General features: G+C 33.7%; 6 protein-coding genes across 8 annotated transcripts; all 6 read right to left on the reverse strand.

Annotated features, from left to right (window-relative positions):
• Nucleotides 1-1368: 1368 nt before the first annotated feature.
• LOC103494518 (BAHD acyltransferase BIA1-like) lies at nucleotides 1369-2833 on the reverse strand. The gene is made up of 2 exons (XM_051087310.1): nucleotides 2299-2833; nucleotides 1369-2253 (listed from the first exon to the last, which is right to left on the reverse strand). The coding sequence occupies exons 1-2, from the start codon at nucleotides 2831-2833 to the stop codon at nucleotides 1403-1405; spliced, it is 1386 nt and encodes a 461-aa protein (XP_050943267.1). The 3' UTR covers nucleotides 1369-1402.
• A 2159-nt stretch (nucleotides 2834-4992) lies between these two features.
• On the reverse strand, nucleotides 4993-6327 carry LOC103494519 (salutaridinol 7-O-acetyltransferase-like). The gene has a single exon (XM_051088132.1). It carries the CDS (start codon nucleotides 6325-6327, stop codon nucleotides 4993-4995), a length of 1335 nt encoding a protein of 444 aa, XP_050944089.1.
• Nucleotides 6328-8910: 2583 nt separating this feature from the next.
• LOC127150191 (putative F-box/FBD/LRR-repeat protein At1g78760) lies at nucleotides 8911-9421 on the reverse strand. The gene has a single exon (XM_051087311.1). It carries the CDS (start codon nucleotides 9419-9421, stop codon nucleotides 9161-9163), a length of 261 nt encoding a protein of 86 aa, XP_050943268.1. The 3' UTR covers nucleotides 8911-9160.
• Nucleotides 8967-11400, reverse strand: LOC103494520 (stemmadenine O-acetyltransferase-like). Its single transcript, XM_008455730.3, has 3 exons — nucleotides 10953-11400; nucleotides 10377-10831; nucleotides 8967-10225 (listed from the first exon to the last, which is right to left on the reverse strand). The coding sequence occupies exons 1-3, from the start codon at nucleotides 11362-11364 to the stop codon at nucleotides 9707-9709; spliced, it is 1386 nt and encodes a 461-aa protein (XP_008453952.2). The 5' UTR covers nucleotides 11365-11400; the 3' UTR covers nucleotides 8967-9706.
• Nucleotides 11401-12503: 1103 nt separating this feature from the next.
• Nucleotides 12504-16421, reverse strand: LOC103494523 (putative disease resistance protein RGA3). Of its 2 annotated transcripts, XM_008455735.3 has the most exons (2): nucleotides 15598-15740; nucleotides 12504-15476 (listed from the first exon to the last, which is right to left on the reverse strand). In XM_008455735.3, exon 2 carries the CDS (start codon nucleotides 15349-15351, stop codon nucleotides 12736-12738), a length of 2616 nt encoding a protein of 871 aa, XP_008453957.2. In that variant the 5' UTR covers nucleotides 15352-15476; nucleotides 15598-15740; the 3' UTR covers nucleotides 12504-12735. The 2 variants fall into 2 exon arrangements, with proteins under 2 accessions (XP_008453957.2, XP_008453956.2); XM_008455734.3 differs by having other exon boundaries at nucleotides 12504-16421.
• Nucleotides 16422-16626: 205 nt separating this feature from the next.
• LOC103494521 (PTI1-like tyrosine-protein kinase 3) lies at nucleotides 16627-22187 on the reverse strand. 2 transcript variants are annotated; one of them, XM_008455731.3, is made up of 8 exons: nucleotides 21526-22187; nucleotides 20774-20951; nucleotides 18339-18589; nucleotides 18103-18229; nucleotides 17750-18023; nucleotides 17461-17593; nucleotides 17265-17351; nucleotides 16627-17161 (listed from the first exon to the last, which is right to left on the reverse strand). In XM_008455731.3, the coding sequence occupies exons 1-8, from the start codon at nucleotides 21559-21561 to the stop codon at nucleotides 17036-17038; spliced, it is 1212 nt and encodes a 403-aa protein (XP_008453953.1). In that variant the 5' UTR covers nucleotides 21562-22187; the 3' UTR covers nucleotides 16627-17035. The 2 variants fall into 2 exon arrangements, with proteins under 2 accessions (XP_008453953.1, XP_008453954.1); XM_008455732.3 differs by having other exon boundaries at nucleotides 21969-22186.
• Nucleotides 22188-24530: the final 2343 nt, after the last annotated feature.

A 24530-nucleotide genomic window follows, 5' to 3' on the forward strand; every position in this document is an offset into this window, starting at 1 on the left:
AAAAAAACTAGGAAAAAAGATTATAAATGATGATAATATCTCAAACCAATTATTTTAATCTGCCAACTTTACAAGCCCTAGAATTGAATGGATAGCATTTTGGCATATATTATATCTTTCCACACTTCAAAGATAAGATATCATATTTGGTTGTGACATTAAGAAGACAAGAAATATATTTAAAAGAACGGCTATCCTTTGCCAATTCAGATTCCCAAGTATCACTTTTGGTTCACATATATTAGTGAACTTGAGGCAAACAACAATATACCCATCTCTTTCACAAAACAACACATCCCTGAATTAATTTCACCTTTAGTTTTCCAAACTTAATTATGGAAAATTGATATGGCAAATTGAGGTGCCAAAATTGAAAATGAGGTGGAAAACTTTACTCAATTTATATTATTTTCATAGATCAATTACCAACCTCTTCCTCCTCATCTTCTCCGATTGACTTTCTGCCCTAAAAATGGAGCTGAAAGGAGTGTGAATGATGAATAAGGCATGCGAGGCTCCATTAACACTGTAAGAATAGATATATGATACCCAAATGAATTCCAGTGAGATTGGAGAAGAACAAGAACAGAGTGGGTAAAAAAAACAATAACTTTCCGTCAGTTAACTAAGGGTCAAATTAACTGTCAAAGACCTTTTTAGAACTACTTTCCAAACCCTTATGAAACCTCATGGACCAAATAGAAACGTGTACGTGCATTTTTATTTGTGTTCTACTTTTATATTTTTGTTAAACAACATGCTTTGTCCTAAACGGACAAACTGTCAAACTGTGTTTCTTTCAAACGGATACCATGCAACGGACTGCTTCAAGTGGTGACCCAATCACTTAATACAAAACTCTTGTCCAAGCATAGTTAACTGCAGAGTAATTTTTAATGAAAAATGTGTTCAAGTAATTGTGTTTAATATATAGATTGATCTTAAACATTAAAGGCCACATATTGCATCCAATTATTATATATATAGATCGTCGAGAGTTATTCTTGATTAGTTTTGTGTATAGTATGTCCTACAACTATTTTCAATTTCATGTGTCTCTAAACTCAAGTTTAAGAATATTATCTAATAAGCCTCGATAAATATATAAAACATTGATAGATTATTGAAACATCACTTTCAAAAAACTCATTTTATAAACAGAGATTCAACATGACAAGAAACAAACTTACATATATGCAATAAACCAAAATAAAACCAAACAATTAAGTACAAAACAACACTAATATATGACATTATGATACACTGTTACGAAAACAACAGGTAAAAAGTGGAGATCAACACACATGTATACATGGTTTACTGACAGTAAACTATACGTTTTCGTACTTAATTATTCATGGAGCCAGATAACAAATTCAAAGCATGCATTCCAACACACATGCTATATAGGGATAGCTGGATTTAGCAATGCAAAGTTGAGAAATTCTTGATTTTCTAACAAAATTTGCATTTCTTCTTCCTCAAGTATCACCCATGCCTCAACACCATCATTTGATATAGCATCCAACAAAACAATCATATTTTTTATTGTTGTATTTGAATTTCCAGCACTCCCAATCCAAATAGGCTTTCCCCATCCAAAATTCACTTCACTTAAATCAATATTTCTCCAACTTGTACATATATACAACTTTGGAATTTGAAAAAGCTTCATATTTCTCTCCCAAACCAATTTCACTAGAGCTTCACTTCCTTCATTTCCCACTATTTTCTTTATGTAATTACCATTAATATCTACAAATGATTGTCTAATTAAACTCACCAATTCACTAAGCTCCACTTGGGTTTTCTTATCTGCTAAATAATGAGCAACCACATTCCAAAAGATATTTCCCACTGAAAATTCAGGCAATGGAGGCTCCATTCTCTTTCTTAGGTTTACTGCATGTGTTAAAATAGATGGTATTTGAGATAACCCTAATTTTGTTGATGCAGCTTCCAATGCACATTTCCAAATGAAGCCACTCAATACTTCCACACTTGTTGGATTTGGGACATCATTGGATTTGGCTTTAGCTTTTAAATCTAATATTGCCTTCTCTTTGAATACAAACCTTTGAAAAGAACTTTTTTCTTCACAATTTGAGGAGAGGGCTTCATGAAGCCTTGGATGAAATGGTAAGAAATTTGTCTGTGGAAAGAGTGAAGACAGTTCTTTGTAATCATAGCATACCATCTTCGAAAAAGGGTCACTGTTATCATCGTTCGTCATGGATGATGATGTAAATAATTCTGAATCACCATTGTCCATGGTCAAATTTGTTGTAGTGAAAGAGCGTCTATTAATAGTAGCCCAACATTTAAGAAAACAACCTATCGTCGTCGCATCCATAAGTTTGTGCAACAAACAAAGAGAGATTGCAATCCCACCACAATCGAAGACGTTCGCTTGCACTATAACATGAGCATATTCTTCGATTGGCTTAGTGCAACGTTCAGAACATGGGATGAGTTTCATTAAAAACTCGTTGTTTGGTTGTTTAAGGATCTCAGACATGCTACAACTCACAGTTGCTTCGATAAAAACAGCTCCTTCATCGCTGCAACGAATGGACTTGTCGACGATTCTTCCTGCCAATAAGTAAAAATGGCTTAGAGTTTTTGATAGAGAACTTTTAAGTGTGGCCATTAGTTCCTCATGGCTTTGGTGGTGCCTTGGATCATCTTTGTTATCCATTGGGTAGAAAATTATTAGAGGAGCATAAAGCACAGGAGAAAATTGATCAAGAAGAGAAAGTTGAAAGGTTTTAAGGTGAGGGGGCGTTGGGGAAGAAGGCATAACATTTTCTTTACTCAAAACTTTCACCTCCATCCTTCCTTTTCTTTGGAAAACAAACACTATGGTTTCCTAATTTCGAGTACAAACTTGTTATTAGGGAGAGCAATACTTAAAGGAGGGATGGACTGCTCATCTTAGTACATCTCACTCTCATTGTATATGATAATTAATTGGAGAAGAGAAAGAATAAACATAAAATAGTTGAGATAGGAAATTAAACACAAAAATTTACGCGTAGAAAACTTCAAACTTTGAGAAAAACTATGATCAACCATAAATAAATCTCGAGCATAGAAAAGGGATTTTTACTTGATTTAACACACGTCAAAACTTAAAATGCTTCTAATTAACAAGTTCAAAACCATAGGAAAATTTATAGCACTTGACATCCATCGTTCTTTCTTGAATTTTTTTGACGTAGAAAGATTACTTTTCTAATATATATCGCTATACATTAACAATTATTTTTATCTTCTTAAGATCAAAAGGACGGGCAAGTGGTTTATAAAAAAAGAAAAGTTGTACGAAAGTCCACGGTTATTATCGTTGGTTAAGATATATATGATATGACATCTCTTTTATTAATTACTTAAATCATCTCATTTTGACCAACTCCAGTTTTTCCTCATGAATAATTGGTGTATGGTATGATATATTATATGTGTGTGTGTCAGCAAACAAATTAAATATCAAATGAAATGACATTATATTGTTTGGGGCTATTCACTTTGTCTTTTCGTCTTAGTAAATGCCTAAAAATTTAATCAAATGGCTTGCTCGCTAAGTTTTTGAATGTTTCATAACTTGCAGTATAATATATATAAAAGATATAATAACTTCGATACATAAGCCATAATCAAAGATATATATTAAGATTAGGTGCAGTGACATAGATTTTAATCTAAATTATTTGTCTGATAGATAAGAAAAATTAAATATATCATTGAAGAAGTATAACATATACGATGACTCATGAGCTTTCTATACATCCATGCGCTCGGTGTTTCACGGATTCGAAAATCTTGTTGGTAAGACTAATCTCTCATGGTGATTTGGTGAGAATCTCATATCGGAAAAGGTAAGCTAGGGATCTTGCACATTTCATACAATAAATGGTGTCATAAAATCGAAAAACAAAAAATGCTGAAAAACGTAAAATAAAAGAGAATCAACATACAGATTTACGTGATTTACGAACAATAATGTGTTGGATAAGCCCAACAACAAGACCAAAAAAGAACAATTTTATAGAATTACATAATAAAAGATGTCTCCCAATTTAGATAGTTTGTAGAGATACTTTTCTAAACCTTAAGATTATAAACGTCGTAAATTAATAACTTACCAATTACCGAGACATGTCGTTTGGATAACATATTAGAGGCAAATGACCAGTTGGTGGAATATTTGGTATTGTCAACAACAATGCCCAGTTTTTTAGAAGGCCATTTGAAATCAAAAACCTAGTTTTTAAAAAGTATGTTTTTCTCATTTTTTGGTTACGTAACAAACTGAAATTAGTGAAATGGCAACACTGTGCATACGAGTTGGGTGTCTCACTCTGATCCTCTCGCTCCCCTTGGTCTTACGTATTTTCGCTCCTCTCTCTCTATTTTCTCTTACTCTATTTGGGTTTAGGTTTTGATTTAGCAAGAACGAGAGTCAAAGCATGCATGTACGTCATTGTTTTGGTAATTCTTCTCGATGTCTCCTAATTAGAACTCAAGGACATAGATGTACAACTTATAGAAGTTCGAGTAAGGACGTGGTAATTCTTCTCGATGTTGGACACGACTTAAAAAAATACAAAGATAAAGTTTTAAAAACTGAGGCATATGTTTGATTTGAAGCCCAAATTTAATGGTCAAACTATGAAAGATGTTACGGGTGAAGTTGATTAACGAATGAATAATGTAACTTTAAATTAAGAGTAAACCATTTGAACAATTTAATATTTAAGCTGGGATGGTTTGAACAATTTGGCCAAAAATAAGTAAATAAAACAATGACGACTTAAGCATCAATAAGTGTTATTGATGGTTTGAGGTATGATATATGATATATGGATATATTGAGTAGAACATATCATTAATAAATCAATTATTGCTCAATAACATAAATGTTAGAAAATAATAATTGTGACTAAATCAATAATGAATTTTTTTTACTTTTCTTGGTAATTAGTTTAATTTCTAAGGGAAAGTTAGATTCACAAAACCACAAAATTCTTCAGTTTGTACTAAAAGTTCTATTTCTTCCTCATCAAGTACCATCCATATCTCTATTTCATTATCTCTTATGGTGCGCAACAAAATACCAATGTTCTTCGACGTTGTATCCGATTCGATCCATATCGTATTTCCCCATCCAAATTCATTCAATTGATCTATGTTTTCCCAATTTGTGCATATGTACAATTTTGGGATTATTTCAGCTGATAACAACTTGGAAATAACTGATCTATCTCCTTGATTACCCACCAAACTTTTTATCCAACAATGATCATCACCATTCATTTCTTGAAATGACTCTCTCAAAAATCTCACCAAATTACTTAGCTCCATTTGGGTCGTCTCATTTGCTAGATAATGAGCTACCTCAATCCACCAAAAGTTCCCCACTGAGAATGATCTTGGCAATGAATTAGAAGATAGCATTTTGATGTTCAAGTTTATGATTGCATGGGTCAAAATTGATGGCCTATGATCAGAATTTGTTGTAATTTGCAATAATACAACTTCCAAGATACATTTCCAAAGGGACCCTAAAAGCACTTCCACACATGTTGGATTTTGGACATCACTAGATTTTGCTCTATCTTTGAGAAACTGGATCTCATCGTCTTTGAACGTACACAGAAGGCTTTGAAAAGAAGCTTGTTGTTGAGAACTGTTGTTGGAGGAAAAGAAGACTTGTTTTTGTCGTGGATCGAAGAGTGGTAAGAGTGGTCCGAAGTCGGAACATGCCATACTTGGAAGACAATTGAAAGACGACGTATTGATATCGAACCACGATCTAAGAAAATGACTTAGAGTTGTTGGATCGATAACTTCGTGTAACAAACAAAGAGATATCACAACACCACCACACTCCACAATGTTGGCTTGTACACCAATTACAGCATATTTATAATCATCTGCAGGGTCAGTCATGAACGTAGAATACATTACGAGTTTCATTAAAGAAGTGTCGTTATTTGATCCCACGAAGATATCAGATATCTTACCAGTAACTTTTGCTTCGACAAAGACGATCTCTTCATAGTTGCAACGAATGGATTCACCAATGGTTTCTCCTTCAAGAAACAAGAAACGATTCAGGGTTTCAGATAGAGAACTTTTGAGTGTATCGATTTCTGGATGAGACTCCCCCGAATCATCATTATTGCTCCTCGGGTAGAAAAGAAAAAGAGGAGTATAAACCAAAGGAGACGTTTCCTCGAGACAAAAAAGATGAAAAGTTTCAAAGCTTAGGGGAGTTGGAGAAGAAGGCTTAATAGTATCTCTCGACAAAAATGTCACCTCCATATTTTTCTCTCTATGGATAAACAAATTCTCATATTTTCCCCAATGAATTGCCAAAGATAATGGAATCTATATTTTGAAGATGAAATAGTTTCTAAATTTGAAAAGTCTACCGTTTACTTTTGCTTCTTTTGAAAACTACAACCATTTGACTAACAAATGATGATGATATTTTAATTTTGTTAATTATTCAATCAAATCGATTGACTAATTCAATTTTCATTCTTTTAATTAATTTCTTCAACGGCTAATTCATTTTTGAATGGAGATTTTACATTATGTTATAAAGGGAATAATGGAAGGTTTACTTTTTCAAAAACAACTTGTGAATATATATTATTCAAGAAGATGATATGAATTATAATATAGTATTTTGAATAGAAAAAAAATAGTGGCAAAAGTATAGATATATTAATTCTTTATAAAGCTATAAATTGTTGATTATTTAACTCAGTTTGTATAGTTTAGGTGGTAGGTAAAGACAACATAAAAGTTGACATCGAAGAATAATATATATAATCGTTATTAGTTGTGTTGGTAATTTGTTCAAAAATATAAGACTTACTATAATTTGTAAACATTTTGAAAATGCCTCATTTTAAATCAAAGTTAGGTCTATTTCTTTATTTATATATATATATATATATATATATATATATATATATATATATATATATATATATATTTATATATATTTTTGAATTCAAACCTGACATTTGTTTTTTTATATATATATAACTTTTGAGTGTATTTATAAGACTTACTATAATTTGTAAACATTTTGAAACTGCCTCATAATTTAGGTCTATTTCTTTATTTATGTATATATATATATTCAAACATGACATTTTTGTTTTTTTTTTTCTCTCTCATTGACTCTACAATAGTTGGTTTTACAAATATACACGAACTCAGGAACTATAATAATTAAAATACTAAAAGATACCTGATCGAGAGTTAGTTTTCAACCATGGGTTTAGTTTGTTTTTTTATTGATTTTTCTAATAAAAAACCACTCCAAACCAATACTTTTCTTTTTTTCAAATACAAATCAAGATGTTTAATTTTATACTAAAAACTCATTAGTTTGGTTTGACTTTTTGGTTTTTCAATCTTTTGTTCCACCCCTACTAACTAGTATTGTGGTATGCGATTGTTCGAATCTTGTCTCATCCAACTCTAGTCAATACTATTTGTTAGTGATATATAATTAAATTTGTCTTCAACCACTGTCTTAAACTTTTAGTATATTGATGGTTTAATACTATTTTCTTTCACACTTTTTATTTGTTCTATTCGTTTTTATTTTTCACATTGCTTGTACTTCTTTTCATATTTTTTTTCTATGAAATTTTTACATTTACATTACTCATATTGACTTTTTCTTTATTTCATTTATATGTATAATCTCACTCTATAAAAGTCATGGATCCATCAGTTGAATAAGCATAAAGGAAACCAAAGACAGATCAAATAGCGAATGTCCGATTAAAGGAGAGCTTGCCTTGGCTACCTTCGTGAAGGCACAATGACCCCAAGTTTCCTCGTGCTGTATGCGTGAACATATATGGTCACCTTAAAAACACTAATTAAAATGAATGATTAAGACGATGAATTTAAACCAATCTAAAATCTAAACATTGATTAGATTAGATGTGAAAAACATATTTCACAACCTCAAGATTTCAAAATCTACACTCCATTTTCAAGCTTCCTAAACCTGCATAAACACCAACTTATCGAAACTTCATAAACGTGCAGCTCAAAATAGTTTAAAAGACACCCTGCATGCACGCCATTCAGCAACAAAACAAATCTCGTATAGAGTTATTCCTATATTGAAAACCCTGTAAATCAATGCAAAAGAATGTAACTACAAGAAAGAATGAAATTAGCAATTTAATTATTTAGTCTCACTAATGAAACGAAAGGTACAAGCTAAGGTAAAAACAACCTCATTGTGAACAGCCAGTGATTCTGATTTGGGACTTTTCTTTGTATAAACAGCAATAAACGGTACTAATTGGCAAATTTATCACCTCTTTGGTCTGCCTTTGTTTTCAACCTCAAATGTTTCAAATTATGATAAGAAATTCCACTCAAAGAAGAACGTGGGATGTCGTCCTGGTAAACAGAGAAATAACAACAAAATAGAAAATTTGAGTAAACCTGGAGAAAAATAATATTTGTACAATAAAGGAAGGGAAGATGAAGTTTAAGATCATTACCTGTATTTTCATGGGAAATTTTGCCACTGCCTCTTCTCTACTTACTCTTAACGTAAAATCTTCAACTTCTATAATAACCTTTAGTATGCACGAAAACTCTAATGCAGACGTGACAATTGGTAAAATGTAGCTAAACTTCGCACTTGGTGTAAGTAGTTCAAGATTCGGAGAGAAACTAAATCGTAACATGGAGAAGCACAAAATTCAAAGTTGGTAAGTTTTGGAGCACAAATTCTAGCACTCCTAAAACAAAAATCAACCAAAATTAAAGAATCCAAATCTGGATCGCAACACGAGAACATCTCAAGTTCATCATCCTGCCCCCAGTCCCACATCCAATCACATCCAATTTCTAAGATTTTCAAAGATGGCAACGCCAATGCTCCCCAGCTATATATCCCCAAAATCAAAAAATATCTTCAGAACAGTGAGCGACTTACATGCAGAGAAACTGTATTTCCAGTTACAAACATCATCATCAACACAAAGGTTGGCAATGTAAAGTTCTTTAACATTGCGACAAAGTGCATAGCATATCAAGAACTCAACTTATAAACATTGTCACCATCAAATTATAAATCAGAGTATCTCAACTTCTGCATTTGTGTTCAGCAGTGTTCAGATAACACTCTTAAGATGAAGCGTTTAAACAAACTCTCTCGCTCACTTGAAGCACGTTTAAACTTGTGGTGTTTGGAACAGATGTTGAGTGCGGGAATATAGTCCCAAAGGGTCTTCCACCTTTTCGATAGAACACAAGTTTGTAGAACCTGTTGTGTGTTCAAGAAGCAGAGAATCTTATGAAGAAGACAATTGGGGAGAATGCTGATTCTGTCTTCCATCTTCTTCTTCTTCTTCTTCTTCTTCATGATCGACTTCAGTTAAAAACTAAAAAATTGGTCAAAACTCGCTATTGGGTTCTTGAACTTCCGTAAAAGTACAGTGATTTTGAAGTTTTTAGTTCAACTTCACCAGAAATCATACCCTCTAAAACTATTTTTTCTTTTTAATTTTAAATATCACATAATTTTTTCTAATACACTTGATCAACACAAAACTAGCTGATTAACAAATAATACAATATACTAACAACTCAAAATTAAACTTAATTTAGGCATGGAGTAGAGAGTGTGAATATATATAATTTCACTCACTTAACCTAAATAGATAGTTGGATTATGAGAAGCAAAAGCAAGGAATTGTTGATCATTTTCCAATATGTTCATCTCATCCTCATCCAACATGATCCATGCTTCAATCCCATCTCCCAATGTGTCTTCCTTCAAAACAACAATATTTTTCAGCACTGAATTTTCAGGTCCTGCAAGGCTGACCCATGAAGGTCGTCTTCCCCACCCGAAATCGATTTCGTTTAGTCCCATATTTCTCCAGCTTGTAAATCCATACGAATATGGCTTTGAAGAATAAAGCTCTTGCATCCTCATGAACCATTTTGAAATTGTTTGAAACCCTTCTTCTCCCTCCATTTCCTGTATGAACTTGTCGTCGATCTCGGCAAATGATTGCCGAAGAAGATTGACGAGCTTGCTGAGTTCTATCTCGGCGTCCATTGAATCGTAATGAGCAACTGCACTCCAGAAAATGTTTCCCATGGAGGTTGGTGGTAATGGTGGTGCCATTCTTCTTCGTAGGTCGACTGCATGTGTCAATACCTACCAAAAAATGAAAATGGTTTAATTAATATAAAGTAGACAACTAAATGAGATACACAATAGATTTTATGCCCAACCTAATAATATCAACTTTAAGATGTGATTCTCTCCTTTTACATATTTCTTCTAAAAATAGTCGAAAGAAAATTACCGAAGAAGTTCGTTGAGAACCCGATGATCTTTGTCTTGCCGCTATCATCATATACTTCCATATGAAAGCAGTAACCAGTTCAACACTTGTGGGATTCGTCACATTTTTCCATTTCATTAATTCCTCTTTAAGTTCCAAAATGGCATCACCTTCAAACACGAACCTTCTTCTCTTAATCCTAATTCCTTCACCCACAAATGGTGAATATCCTTTTGAAAGCCATGAGTTTCCCAGAAATAATGAATCTCGTCCCGGGAACGCCTCTGCCCCCGCCTTGTATTCCGCCACTCCCTCTCCTCCTTTCTCTTCGGCGGCTGTCCCTCCGGCCACCGTGGCCCACCGCCTTAGAAAACCGCTCAGTGTTGTCCCGTCGATGATCTTGTGTAAAAAACAGACCCCCACAGCCACCCCGCCGCCGTTGAAGGCGTTGAGTTGGACGGCGACTTGAGGACATACTTCAATCCAATGGCGAATCAATAAATAAATAGACATATAAATACACACACACACATATATTATTAGAAATTGAAAGTATTCAATTAATACAGTTCTCTTCTTCTTGTTTATTAATCTTACTTGCTTCCATTGTCGACGATGGCATGATCTGTACAGATCGAAAAGGGAGGAGTTGACTCAACGACTCGAAGCTTGGTTGGTTAAAAAACTTAGACATGGCACCGTGAACTCTCGCAACTCGATAAAGAGCTCCAACACCATCGGCGAGGATTTGTTTGTTGTCTTTGATGGTGCCGGCGAGAAGGTAGAAGTCGGAGAGAGCTTTAGATAGGGAGGTTTTGAGGGGTTGGGAAAGATAATGGAGAGTGTCATAATTGGATTCTTCATTGTTGAGAGTGTAGAAGAAGACGAGGGAAGTGTAAGAGAAGGGAGAGAGTTGATCAAGAACTGATAGTTTGAAGGATTTTAGATGAAGAGATTGTGGAAAAGAAGATGGTTTGATAGTTTCACTTGATATTATCTCCACTTCCATGGCTTTTGGTTTTAGATAATAATGAACAATATAAGATCATATATGATTTGATTTGTTAATTTTCTTATAAGTATATATAATGTTCTTTAAAAAAAATTAAAGAAATTAGTGGTCCATTAATCATTAATTAACTTAATTACTTGTTCATTGGACTACACCTATCTAATAAAAAGATTTGGCAATTTTTTTCTTTAAAATAAGATATTGTTAAAGGAAATGGCTCAAGAATATTAACGATAGATCTAAATAAAATTTAAACCTTTGTATACGTAGATGGAAAGGGAAAGGGTTAGGTAGCCATTAGAGAAAGCATCTTTAATTAATTGTTTGTTGATTAGGAAATGTTTGTTTGTTTATAACTAAAGAAGTAATATGTCCCTTCTCAAATGATAAGAAACAATTGATGATCATAACACCACCAAAAGGAAGAGTCGAATAATATGTTCCTAATCTCAAATTATTTAGACATTAATATCGACTTTAACATGAAGTGAAGCTTAATATTGACTTTAACACAATCCTGAATTAAGAAACAACCAATTATTCTTTAAAAAAGTACATTAAGCCATGAACGAAATAACATGAAATTAAAATATTTATAACAACTAACAACAATAATTGTGATATTCTCTCTTTTATTCGATTTCTTTTATCGTGATGGAGTATGAAATTTTGTCATGTTTTATAAATATATTGGTTCTTTAGGTTATATTTAAAAATACCCTTTATATATTTATATATTGAGTAAGTATATAATTGACAATTCATTTCCACCGGCTATTCTTATGGTACTATTATTGCTTGCTATCAATTATTACAAAGTGACAACTCCCTATGAATAAATAATTATAGCATTTATAGCACAAAACTTGAAGTAAAAAAGATTTTTTTTAGTCAGACAACTCAATATTATTTGCCCTCTTTTTTCTTATATCGAATAACGATAAAGTGTATGTGATTCAAATCTCCTCACTTCATATTCGTACTAAAACAACATGCACTTGGTTGTTATTCGATAGTACAAGAAAAATGTTTTATATTTAAGCTTTTTTATTGTTCTTCAACATAGTTTGAGAAGAAGAAATGCCCTAAAAATGTTAAGTCAGTAGAAAAGATACAGAGGAAATGTAAGAAGGTAATGAGTGTAGAATAAATTACGATTTTCGTTCATATCAAGTAAGGATATTAATATAACTTCTAAAGTTTATAGTGATCCAATTGAAATAGGTACAAAAAAAAGTTAAGAGTAGTTTCTATGTTTAAGTCAAGTGTTAAATTCAGAAATTGCTAGTTTTTTTTTTCATTTAATTTCACCTATACCTCAAGCATGCTGTTCGGATAGAGTTTCGAGCACTAGCTTTGGCCATTAGATCATGGGACAAAATCTGCGAACTCGGACAGTTGTGGACATCCAAGAACATCCACGCGGACTAATTGGGTGAGACATTGCATGGCTTTCTTTGAAGGAAACTGTTTCAAATTTCTACAATTACAAAGTCCCAAAGCTTCCAAAGATGTAAAGTTTCCCAACCATTCCGGTAGAACCTCAATTCCATCAAAATCATTGATATACAAAGATCTTAAGGCAATGAGATGCTCAAGTTGTTGAGGAAGTTGCTCGGTCGCGCGCCCTGGGAAAATAACCAAATGAAGCTTTACAAGTGAAGAAAGTTGCATCAGAGGACTAAAGTCACAATCTTGTGAGCATTCAATGATCGTCATTTCTTTCAAGTTTTTGAGATTAGCCAGCCCTTGGGGAAACTTTTGCAACCCATTTATAGAGAAACGAGACAACCCGTGCATATTTTGCACATTTAGTATCAATTTAAGGCACCCAACAATCTTTAGATCCTCAATGGAAGTGCACAGTTGTAGATCTTTTGGCAATCTTGTCACTTCATCACATCCATAAATATGTAGCTTTTTAAGAGGACATCTAAAAATATTTGGAATACTTGTTAATATAGGACAATCACGAATATTCAAGTCTTCAAGAAGAGGAAAAATTGCGTCTTTCTTTGATGTGAATACTAATCCTTCCCATTGCTCTAGATTGTGCATGTGAGAGAGTACAAATTTCTTCAACTTGGGAAATAAAACCTTATGGTTGTTGTTGGGATGATCATAATTTCCATAGAATTCATTCCCAATACTGCTTAGACAAAGTAAGTTGGAAATATTTAGTTCCTCTAAATTAGGTAATTGTCCAAGCATTGGAAGTGCTTCACATCTGACACAATGTCTTAGATGTATCACAGCTAAATTTTCAACAAAAATGGCAGCAGGCAAAAGTTGGCCAGCAAAGTTTATGATACTCAAGAATTGTAGATTTTTGTGTGGTTGAAGCCCTTCCAACACTTCTAAGTCATTGTAGCTGCTACATTCTCTTAAAATATGCAAATCCCATTCCAACAATAGCTCACATAAGTTCTTTTCTGCCAATTTGGAACTCATGGCTTCCTCTTTATTTTCAATTCGATCGAGATTTGAAAGTTCTAATCTACCTTTGAGGTCTTTCAAAAATCCAAGTTCTCCTATTTTGCAACCCTTCTCGAATCCAACTGCGAAACCAGACAATGTTTGAAGTTGAGTCAATCGGCTCAAATGTGGAGGCGTTTGTGGTATTGAGAACTTTAGATGTCTTAAATTAGCCAACTTGCTCAAATTCTGTGGAAGGTGTTTCATTGAGCTTCCAAGCTTCAGTGTTTGTAAGTTATGAAGCAAAGAGATAGAATTTGGAAGTTCCTCTATCTTTGAATTTGAAATGTCGAGATATCTCAAATGTTTCATCTTACCAATCGACTCTGGCAATTTTGTAATAGATGAATCCACGACTAAAACTCGCAAGCGAGTACAATTAGCAATCTTCCCATAAATAGTCTTGTGAAGCATCTGTCTATTGCAAATGAGTGTGCGTAAATTTTGGGCGTTGTTTATCCTATGATTGGTGCGACTTCCTTTATCCAACAAATCAATATGTTCCTGTTGCAACTTTTGAGAATTTGAAATGATACATGCAATTTCATAGATAAGATCATGCATCTTACAATGAGTAATTCTTCCTCTATCATCCTTGATGATATCTTGAAATAGAGAGCGAGACAACAAGATGTTGAAGTATTTTTCTCCATTTTCCTCCATCGTTATGTTGTTTATTCCTTCATGTAGTTGAATGAACCCTTGTGCCATCCACATTTGAATTAGCTCTTCTTTTCTAAATTTAAAACCTTTAGAAAAATTTGAACAATATGCAAAGCATTGCTTCAACGAGAAGGATGGTAGACGATCTACACTTAATTTTAATGTGGATAAAACTAAATCTTCATCTTGTAATGGTATACTTGTTGTGGTTCTAAGAGACATCACCCATTTCTCATAGACCCCTTCAAATTTCAGTGCCCCTCCCAAAACTCTTGCAACCAATGGTACACCACCAAATCTTTTCACCAACTCTTCTTGAATATCCTTCAACTCTAAATTCATTGGCAATTCATTTGCATTTGCACTTTTTTTAAACAAAGACCAACATTGTTCATCAGATAATTTTCCCAAATGATGGCTAGAAAGAGTACACTCCATAATCTTTCCAACTTCAACACTTCTAGTAGTCACAATAATACTGTTTCCAGATTTTTCAGTGAAACTCAGTAAACAATTTTTCAATTCAGTCCATAAAGCAAGATTTTCATTCCAAACATCATCAAGCACAAGAAAATATCTTTTACCTCGCATCACCTTTTGAAGCTCTCGAAGTAAAGCCTCTTTATTATCCAAGCCACTAGAAACACCCTTTATCATTTGTAAAATTGCTCCCAAAATTTTGTTGATAAGAAATGGTTCGGACACACATATCCATATCGTTTCGTCAAAATGTCCTCTGATCTCCTCGTGATTGAAGATTGTCTTTGCCAAAGTTGTTTTTCCAATTCCACCCATACCCACAATGGGTAAGATAGTTGTAACATATCGATCACTAGCATCAACCATTTGTTTCACTATGCTTGAAACTTCAAACTCCCTTCCAACAACTTCAAAATCGTCAAGTTTCGATATTGTCTCTCGAATTTGACCGAGATCATTCTCTGTTTCTATGAATTCTTCACCAACAAGTCCTAAAGGAGCCGCCTCGAAGTAACATTTACGCAACTTTTCAATAATAATCCTAACTTTTTTGACCATTTTGAAGCGAAAGAAAATGAAAATATTAGAGTCACTTGACACAGAATAACATACCTTGTTAATCAATCCTTTTTCCACCTTCGTACGAAGATGTTCATAAACAAGCTCATCCAATAGATCGTCCGCTTCATGAACAACAAGTTGAAGATCTGCCACCCACAGTCTCACAGAACTAGGGTGTAGTTTTTTCCTGTTAATGTCACCTAAAATAGATTCTGATTTGAGTAGCCATTGGGAGAGCTCTGAAAGCTCCTTTTCCAAGCCCCATGCCAAACCAATTTTGTCAGCTGCAAGAGTCAATACCTTCTTCAACACTTCTTGGACAGCAAAAGTCCATAGGAACTCAGCCATATAATTAACTCTCTTTTTTGCTGATATGATTTTTACTTTCCCAAAAAACTATGGATGTTCATGAAGATGAGGAAGAAGATTTAAATTCCACATGACTCGGTCAAACAGTAATAGGACAACAGTTTTCAACACGCTTTAAGTTTGTGATGGGGAAGGTGCAAGGAAAGAACCTAATTGCTTTGGACTGAAAATATCAACTACAAAAGTGGACTTTGTTAATGCGTTCGGGGATGTAAATGACACAGCTAACCCAAGATATGATCGAAATGATTTTACTTAAAAAGGTATTTTAAATTTTTAAAAAAATGATTTTTAAGTAATTAGAAGTAATTCCAAACAGTTTCTTGTTAGCTTTTGCAAGACTTTAGATGTTAAAATAATGAAAAGATATGCAATTATATTTTAAATTTGCCTGGATGATTTAAAGATCAATGACAACCTGATGGCAAGGTACAAATACTAATCACTCTAGCTAGCTACAAACATCTAACAACAACTCAAGCGAAGCTTGGATTGACAATTTCTTTTTTCTTTTTTTTTTTAAGACCATCATTATGTGAACAGAGATTCGAACTTTTGATTGAGATCAAAAGATATATTTAATCTTGAAAGATAATAAGCACTTAAAAGACATGTAAGAGTGAAGCAATCGAACTTGAGAGTCCGGAGAGAGGTACTTAAAGCACTTAAATAAATTATTAAATAAATTGTTAAATAAATTAAGAAAGACCATTTTCGATGACAACCGAAGAAACCAACCCATATCCATTAATATCAAAAGAGTGAGGGAAAGCAAAGTATAATCCAAATGCGTTTTCCACCACACCATTCAGCACTCCCACCGAGTCCTCTCACTTGATGACTCCAAAAAACGAAAGGGGAAAAACATTTTTTAACAACCGAGGGCTATTACCAACAACAGGCTACACAAGAAGAATTGCTTACAAGAAAGGCAGCAACCTATTTTCAATCCAACCAAACATGACTCAAGCATCTTCTTCAAGAAAGAAAAAACAACAATAATAATTGGAATAAATAATGAATATTATGAATTCTATATGGTCACCATGAAAGCAAACATTGCAATGTAGGCGCTGACATATATATCAACAGAGAGGGAGAAAACGGATATCAATTTACTTCAAGGTTCCACAACCGGAGCAGGGGCAGGTGGCTTTAGAAGCGGCTGGAGAGCCTTGACGACGATGCTCATGTTTGGCCTGAACTCGGCTTCGTACTGCACACACAGAGCTGCCACAGCGGCCAGCTGCAATAACCATAATACCAAGTCAATGTCACAGCAATATCTCATTAGTTCTTTGCAATAATGCTATTTCTAGCAGTGAAGACAGCAATAGAAACAGAAGTACCTTGGCAACTCCTTTGGGGGGATATTCACCCTTCAGCCTTGGATCAACACATTGTTTAACTTTGTCTTCACTTAGTCTTGGGGTAGCCTTAAACAAACAAAAAACCCTCATTTTAGACTTGTAAAATTTGAGCAGCTGTAGACAAAAAGGCACGAGTACAATGAAAAGCAATAAGAAAGCAGGCAAATGTGCTCACCCAAGTAACAAGACTCTGCTGACCACGAGGCATGGTATGATCAACGGGCTTCCTCCCAGTCAAAAGCTCAAGTAGAACAACTCCAAAGCTATAGACATCACTCTTCTGTGTCAATTGTCCCGTCATTGCATACCTGGAGAAGAGAGGACTTGAGCATCAGTATACTTTCTTCATAGCTACTTATCCAAATTCCAGTGAACAAAAAGGACAGAGTTAATGTATCCGTTGAGAAGAAAACATTTGGGAGAGAGAAAGAAACCACAAATAAAAGAGATATCAGAAACATTACTCTGGAGCATGATAGCCAAAAGTTCCTAAAACACGAGTAGAGTGAAGCCGAGCAGCCATGTCAGGAGCCTGGTTTGAAAGGTTAAAGTCTGCAATCTTTGCTTTGAAATCTTCGAAGAGAAGCACATTGCTGGATCTAACATCTCTATGTATGATAGAAGGCTGAACCTTCTCATGCAAGTATTCCAATCCTCGAGCGGCATCAACAGCAATTCTCACTCTCTGCATCCAATCGAGAACAGGACCAGGCTGTGCGCCTTGCACTCCCTTTCTACCTGTGTAGAGCCACAATTCATGAGAAACTAACTGGACATGAAACTGAACTAAAAGACTGAACTTAATATGTTGGTGTACCATGCAATATGTCATGTAGAGAACCCATAGTTGCAAATTCATATGCAAGTACACGGAGATTTCCTTCAACACAGTATCCATGCAACTCAACAAAATTTTCATGTTTCAACCTTGAGACAGTAGAAACCTGAAGCAATACCATAAACAATAAGGAATCAGGATGAAGGAAAATAATGTATAGAGGACAAATGGAGCTTTAATGTGCTAAATCTATTATATCAATATTGAAGACAAACCTGAGTCAAAAAGTCAACACTGGAGTCGGGCTCAGAAGAAACATCCAGCTTCTTCACAGCCACAGCTTTCCCATCATTTAAACTAGCATAATAAACTCGACCATAAGACCCTTCACCAATCAGTGCCTTAGACCCAAAGTTGTCAGTCTTTTCTTTCAATTCTTCCAGAGACAATGCTGGCACTTCTATGGGAGGTGGAGTTTTTGGTGCTTCAGGTTTGACAGGAGCTGCCTCTTTCCTTTGAACGTGACCTAACAGGCATAAAATATATAAGACAGACTTAAATCACACACCGTACAAATCATAGACAAAGCAACAACTCTTAAATCCAAGAAGAACGTCACATAGAAAATAGTAACCCAGATACAAGATAAATCATAAACAAGGCAGAGTTACATAAGATGATCCAGAATAGTGGTTGGGGATCATCTAAAAAGAGTCAAAAGGGAATGCTACAATAGAGATCAAATTGAGCTTCTGCAGAAAAAACACCTTCCACAACACTAGAAATCCTACGTATTAAAAGTAGGGTTCTAAACTAGAGTTCCCAAGACATAAAATACTGCAGAAAGGTTATTGAGATTCACCGTTCCATTTATCTGCATGAAATAGCAAGGCCCCTAATACCGTGACCCAAGAGCTGGCTCAAACAAGAATGAAATATTCATAACTGCTTAATAAATGGTATGTTTATATATCAGTATTATTTGTGGTATTTCACTTGTAGAAATTAAAATTGAACTGTCCTTTGCCTTCACTCCTCTCGCTTCTTCTTTCTATAACCATTAGATTTCCCAAATATTACAATAATATTCCTTTCCCTACTAATTTTCCCAATACAACTCTGCCCCTAAAACACACTTGTCCTCCTATTATGATCGGTCAACCAGTCTCCCCAAATACAGGAACGGTGGATGAAGCAAAATCCATAAAGTAACTGTTTCTTTCTTTGTCCTTTATCTCTGATTTGTTTGCCTAATTCTAAATTCCTCGTACAAGTTCCTCATATCACTCATCAATTCCCCACGTCATGGAAAATATCCTCAATCCAATTTCACTACTATAAAGAGTTTAGCTTTTTGAACCTCTTTCGTAGCAATAGATGTTTGTATGTATACCCATGCTACATGCATGTGTTGAACAAAAAGCATCATAAAACCTTCTACTGTTGCTTTCACCAAACTTGGGCGGTGGGCACCACTGCCTACAGCATCAATCCCACTGCATCTTCACCTCTAACACAATAAAACCTACCTGGCAGCCCCATTCCTGGCATTCCTTTTGTCTAGAGATCAATTCAATTCTCCTAGTCCTCTTCATTGATTTCTTCAGTGTTTGTGGCCAAGCAATTCCTTGCCCAAATCGACATGAATTCTCTTTCTATTCTCAGTTTCAAGTAGGCTTCCTAATATGGACTTCTATTTTCTTCTTTGCTTCAGAAAACCTAACCAACCCTTCCCCAAGACTTCTATTGCCAGAACCATAAATTCCTTCTCTAATTTCTCTGAGAAGGTAAAATGTGCAGTAACTAGTTGCCATCGCAATGATGAACACCAAACTTCCTTCTTGGATCCCTTCAATTATCCTCCTTCCACCATTTTCATCTAACTACATTGCAAATGGGTTTCAGAACACTTCCGCACTTATATTTGCAATTTCCAGTCCATAAACAAATCAAATCGATCCACTTCTTCTCACTCCATCAACTTCCTTGCAATGATCTCCCAACACAAAGTTGCATGGCACTTTCCCCATCTTCAATATTTAACAACGTTGACCATTCCTTATTTATTTTGGCTCCTATCCATCTGATTCTAAGCACAATTTCGTTGCTTTCAAATTTTCCTCCTTGGACTCCACCTGTCTTCCTCGATCACTTCCAAATATTTTGAACTTCCAGCATCTCCAGATTTGTTATCAGAAATCAAACGGGTTTAAACCATTTTGATAGGAACCAAAGAATTGGAATAGAAATTGTATCTAAAATTTAAAAAGAACTTGACAAGAAGTTGAAGAACTTGGACATCTTTCCAAGCAAGTTCAAGCACAAACAGTTGAATAGTTGCTTTCACAATTGCTTTCAGTCTCTCAGCTACTCTATTTTATAACCATTCCTAATAAACTCCTCAACTAAAGATTAACGAGGCCCAGATATCCTAATATACCATACATACAGAGGAGAGACAACTTTGCATATATCCTATAAATACAGAAATGCTAATTTTGTTAACTTTATAATCATTTCAACTAACATTCTCGATAAGAAAATAGGAAGAAAAAGCAAGCACATTCCAGCAATTCAGTTAATTAAATCATTCCTAAAACTATATATATTTTACAAAATATTGATATCTCAAAGACTTCAGAGTAAATAGATAACCTTCATCACAAATCCTACAAAACGGTGAGCATCAAGTGATAGATTAAAGTATTACCATCTCCATAACTTCGTGGGCTTTTCAGGTGCTCACTTTCCGCTGATGGGTAGGCCTCTTCAACTTGACAAGTACAACAAAGCCACCTGCGCATTCTATCCCTTTTACTTAGATATAGATCGTCTTTAGAACCTGTATTCTTCAAACGAACGAAGTAACCAGGAGGAGGGGCATGCGCCTGCAAATAACCAAAAGCTCTAATGAAAATAATTCTCTTGTTTTAAAGATATGAGACATATTTTTAGAAGTCAAACAACAATGATCTGCAAGAGATCTTTTTGCTTAATATGAACGGCCAAAAATAAAAACTAAAACAAAGAGTCAAAGGAGAAAATTAATTTTTCTTTTCATGGAAGCAACGTTACTCGTGAAAATGGTTGAAATATACTTAGAATTCATTGATGAAGAATGCCTCAGATCTTTCAATTCCCCCACCCTTAAACATGATCACATCCTTCTTGAACAATTCAACTTCCAGGTAGTAGAACGACAGACAGTTCCAAATATTTTAAAATACAACAATGGGAAAATATCCCCTCCCACAACCAATTTAAATAAATAAATAAAAACATCAATACCCCCAAACCAATGCTTGAAAATTTTCAACCTATCAGGAAACCAATATCACGAAGAGATAAAGAAGATGAGCCTATAAAAAGAAAATTGAAACATCGATTCAAATAGGGGGGCAAACAACATTGCATGTAATGACAAAGCCAATCAAATGAAAGAAAGCTTCCAACAATCCTTACCACTAAACCAAAACCACGATGATCTCGACCGTCCATAATCAAACCAGAGATTCAAAAATTCAAAATCCCAATAGAGTCAACAAGGCAGGAACAAACAAGCAAAAAAGGGAAAAAAAAAAAAAAAAAACACAAACCCAGATATAGATTGATCCGTTAAAAAACAAATCAAACCCCAGAAACAGAAATAGAAAAAAGAAAAACAAATCACTAAAAACCCAACAACGCAAAAACAAAAACAAAAAAGAAAAGCCCAAAAAGAGATTCAACCCTGTTCCAGAAAATGAAAACCCAGATACGAAAATCGGAATTGGGGGTGAGGAAAATTAAAAAAGAAGGGAAGGGAATGAGAGATTGGGAGAAAAGTGAAAAGGGAAGAGAAAGAAATGAAAGAAGAAGAGATCGAGAAAGCGAATTTAGAGGAAAGGGGGGAAATGGGGAATTACCTTCGGGTTAATGCCTCTCCTGGGCTTCGGGAAGAGAAATGGAAGAATAAAGGGGAAAGACAGGGTGGAATTTGCGGAGTGGGTTTGGCTTTTGGCTTTGTTGGGTGTTCTTCGGTTTTGGCTTTTCGGTAGTTATTCAGAGAAACGCAATGAACGGATGACAGAGTAGCAAAACGCGGGGCAAATGGCAATGGCGGAGAAGTTTTCCTTTCTTTTCCTTTCCCTTTTCTTTTTACAAATTTTCTATTTTTTTCTTATGGATTTTTTTTTTTATTTATTTTAAAATAAGTAATTTCTTTTTGGTGAATTGTAAACCAAACTGCCAGAGAGATTGTGGTCTACTTTTGTTTGATGCCTTTTAATTCGTATTTATTTAATTGACTCTTTCCAAAAATAATAATAATAACAATAAAACATACATTTCATTGACTTCATTTGGAGGTAGAATCGTCAAAAACGATAAAATTTGACAAAGTATTTACAAAATATAAAATAATTTCAGATTCTATATTCATTTTGATAGATATCTACCAGTCATATTGATAGAATAATGATCTATAATTGATATAATCTAAAATTTTATTATATGTCGTAAATATTTTAGTTTATTTTATTATACTTAAAAATATCCTTTATTGAGAGCTATATTTTTTTTAGCTAAAATGATAATAATAAATTATTTTAAATCATAAAAATTCTAAAAATGTTTATAAATTTATTTGATTTTATTATAATCGTAAATATCTTGGTTTATTTTGTTATAATTAATAATAACATGTAAATTTATCTTCTATAAGATCTCAAATTCGAATTATATTGATAATTAATGAAATGGGCATGGATTTGGTAATATAAAACATGTATTTGAAATTTAAATATATTGGGTTTAAATATTTTCACATTTTAGTTGAATAATAGTATCAATATATTTTATAATTGAAAGATCGAATTTAGACCGTAACTAAACAATAGGTGGAGATTACAAAGAGAATTGGACCATTTTAGGGAATTTGATCAACCGTGCATTTGTGTTACGGGGAAAAACAGTTCAAGTGTTTACTAGACAAAAGAAAGTAGGCATCGATGTGGTGTCAAGCCACATACACTCTAACTTTCAAGCCAATCTAAAGTCCGTGGTTAACTTGCATCTATAGTAGAGAAATTTGGCTTACTTTTAACCATTAATTTTGGTTGTTTTATTTATAAAAGATTGTAATATGTAATTAACGGACTCGTAATTACCTCTCTGAAACTTTTGGAACCAACCAATGAATTAATTTTTGTTCATCAGTTATACTATCGATAATTAGGTAACAGATGCTTAAGTGCATCATCCACTCAAGTTCTCTATGCATGTACTCTAAAAACATTAGGTTCCATATGGTAACCATTTCAATTTTTTTTTTTTGTTTTCTAATTTTTGTTTATTAAAAACAAAAAACGGAACATATATGTTTGGTAATTGTTCTTGTTTTATATTTCTTAGAAACAAAATGTATTTTTTTTTTAAGTTTTTTTTTTCAATTTTCTTTCATAAATTTAAAACACAAAAAATGAATTAGTTATCAAATACACTTGTTTTAAAAAGTTAATTTTAAAAACAAAAATCAAGCAGACCCTTAAATGTTCGATTCTTATTTTTAAGGTTAACATTTATGAAAATAATATTTTAAAAAAATAAAATTGATAAATGTTAAATTTGTAAGGATTAAAATATACATTTTTAGAGTAAGACTCCAGTAACAACTTAATAAAATATAATTTTTGAAATTTTAATTCTAACCTTTGAGTTAGAACCTCCAAGTTAAAATATAAAGCGTAATGGTTGTATGGTTATGGCTATATGCATAGCGCAACTCAAAAGCCCCTTTTGATAGAGACGATGGAATTCATATCCATCTCCATCTTTTGTCTTCCCCCAACTGATGGTTCACATGTTGAATGACCAAATAAATGCCATTCTTTGAAATAGTTTTGATTGGTAGCGATATCATGTGATCTTCTTATTTTGATTCTCACAGTTTGTCGTTACTTATGTTCTTAGGTTGTACAATCACATTTATGATGCTCTTGCTACTAGAGGTAGATGGGATAATGTGGCTTTTGTGGACCAATCTTTTTTAATTAAGTGTAGTAGTTAATGGGAGTCTTTATGTTGTAGCCTTTACTACTTGCCTTTTAGATCTCCAACGAACGGTTGTGTTTCATATGTATAGTGCACATGCATACCTTGAAGATCGACTAAAATAAAAAGTTACATAGGTTATTCTGAAAAGTACTGATACTATTAGTTTTATACAAAATCTTTAAATACCTCACCCTTTTCAAAAGTTTCAATATTACCCTAACGTATAAAGAAAGTTACAAAATACAATATTCTCAATAAATATATGTATAGAAATGCTTAATATCTTGTTTTCAATAAGAGGATGTTTGATAATCGATAGTGGATGAGGTTTGTAATTTAATCCAAAACTCATATGAATATAACGTTTTGAATCCGATTCGTAATACAAAATTTATTTCATTTTCAATCCACCACATTTATGATTTTCAATAATC

Source organism: Cucumis melo, chromosome 7, assembly GCF_025177605.1.
Source record: "Cucumis melo cultivar AY chromosome 7, USDA_Cmelo_AY_1.0, whole genome shotgun sequence".
NCBI lineage: Eukaryota > Viridiplantae > Streptophyta > Magnoliopsida > Cucurbitales > Cucurbitaceae > Cucumis > Cucumis melo.

Bases quoted from the DNA above. Each gene is read 5' to 3' on its own strand.
- LOC103494518 (XM_051087310.1), bottom strand. From the start codon at position 2,833: ATGGAGGTGAAAGTTTTGAGTAAAGAAAATGTTATGCCTTCTTCCCCA. The intron at 2,254-2,298 runs GCTCTTTCACTA...ATGGTGATTCAG, and splicing joins TTGGGCTACTATTAATAGAC to AATTATTTACATCATCATCC.
- LOC103494519 (XM_051088132.1), bottom strand. From the start codon at position 6,327: ATGGAGGTGACATTTTTGTCGAGAGATACTATTAAGCCTTCTTCTCCA.
- LOC127150191 (XM_051087311.1), bottom strand. From the start codon at position 9,421: ATGAAGAAGAAGAAGAAGAAGAAGAAGATGGAAGACAGAATCAGCATT.
- LOC103494520 (XM_008455730.3), bottom strand. From the start codon at position 11,364: ATGGAAGTGGAGATAATATCAAGTGAAACTATCAAACCATCTTCTTTT. The intron at 10,832-10,952 runs GTAAGATTAATA...ATTGGATTGAAG, and splicing joins ATCGTCGACAATGGAAGCAA to TATGTCCTCAAGTCGCCGTC. The intron at 10,226-10,376 runs GTAATTTTCTTT...ATTTTTTGGTAG, and splicing joins GTTCTCAACGAACTTCTTCG to GTATTGACACATGCAGTCGA.
- LOC103494523 (XM_008455734.3), bottom strand. From the start codon at position 15,894: ATGGCTGAGTTCCTATGGACTTTTGCTGTCCAAGAAGTGTTGAAGAAG.
- LOC103494521 (XM_008455731.3), bottom strand. From the start codon at position 21,561: ATGGACGGTCGAGATCATCGTGGTTTTGGTTTAGTG. The intron at 18,024-18,102 runs GTACACCAACAT...GGCTCTACACAG, and splicing joins TCTACATGACATATTGCATG to GTAGAAAGGGAGTGCAAGGC. The intron at 17,162-17,264 runs GTACTTCTGTTT...TGGTTATTGCAG, and splicing joins CCCCCAAAGGAGTTGCCAAG to CTGGCCGCTGTGGCAGCTCT.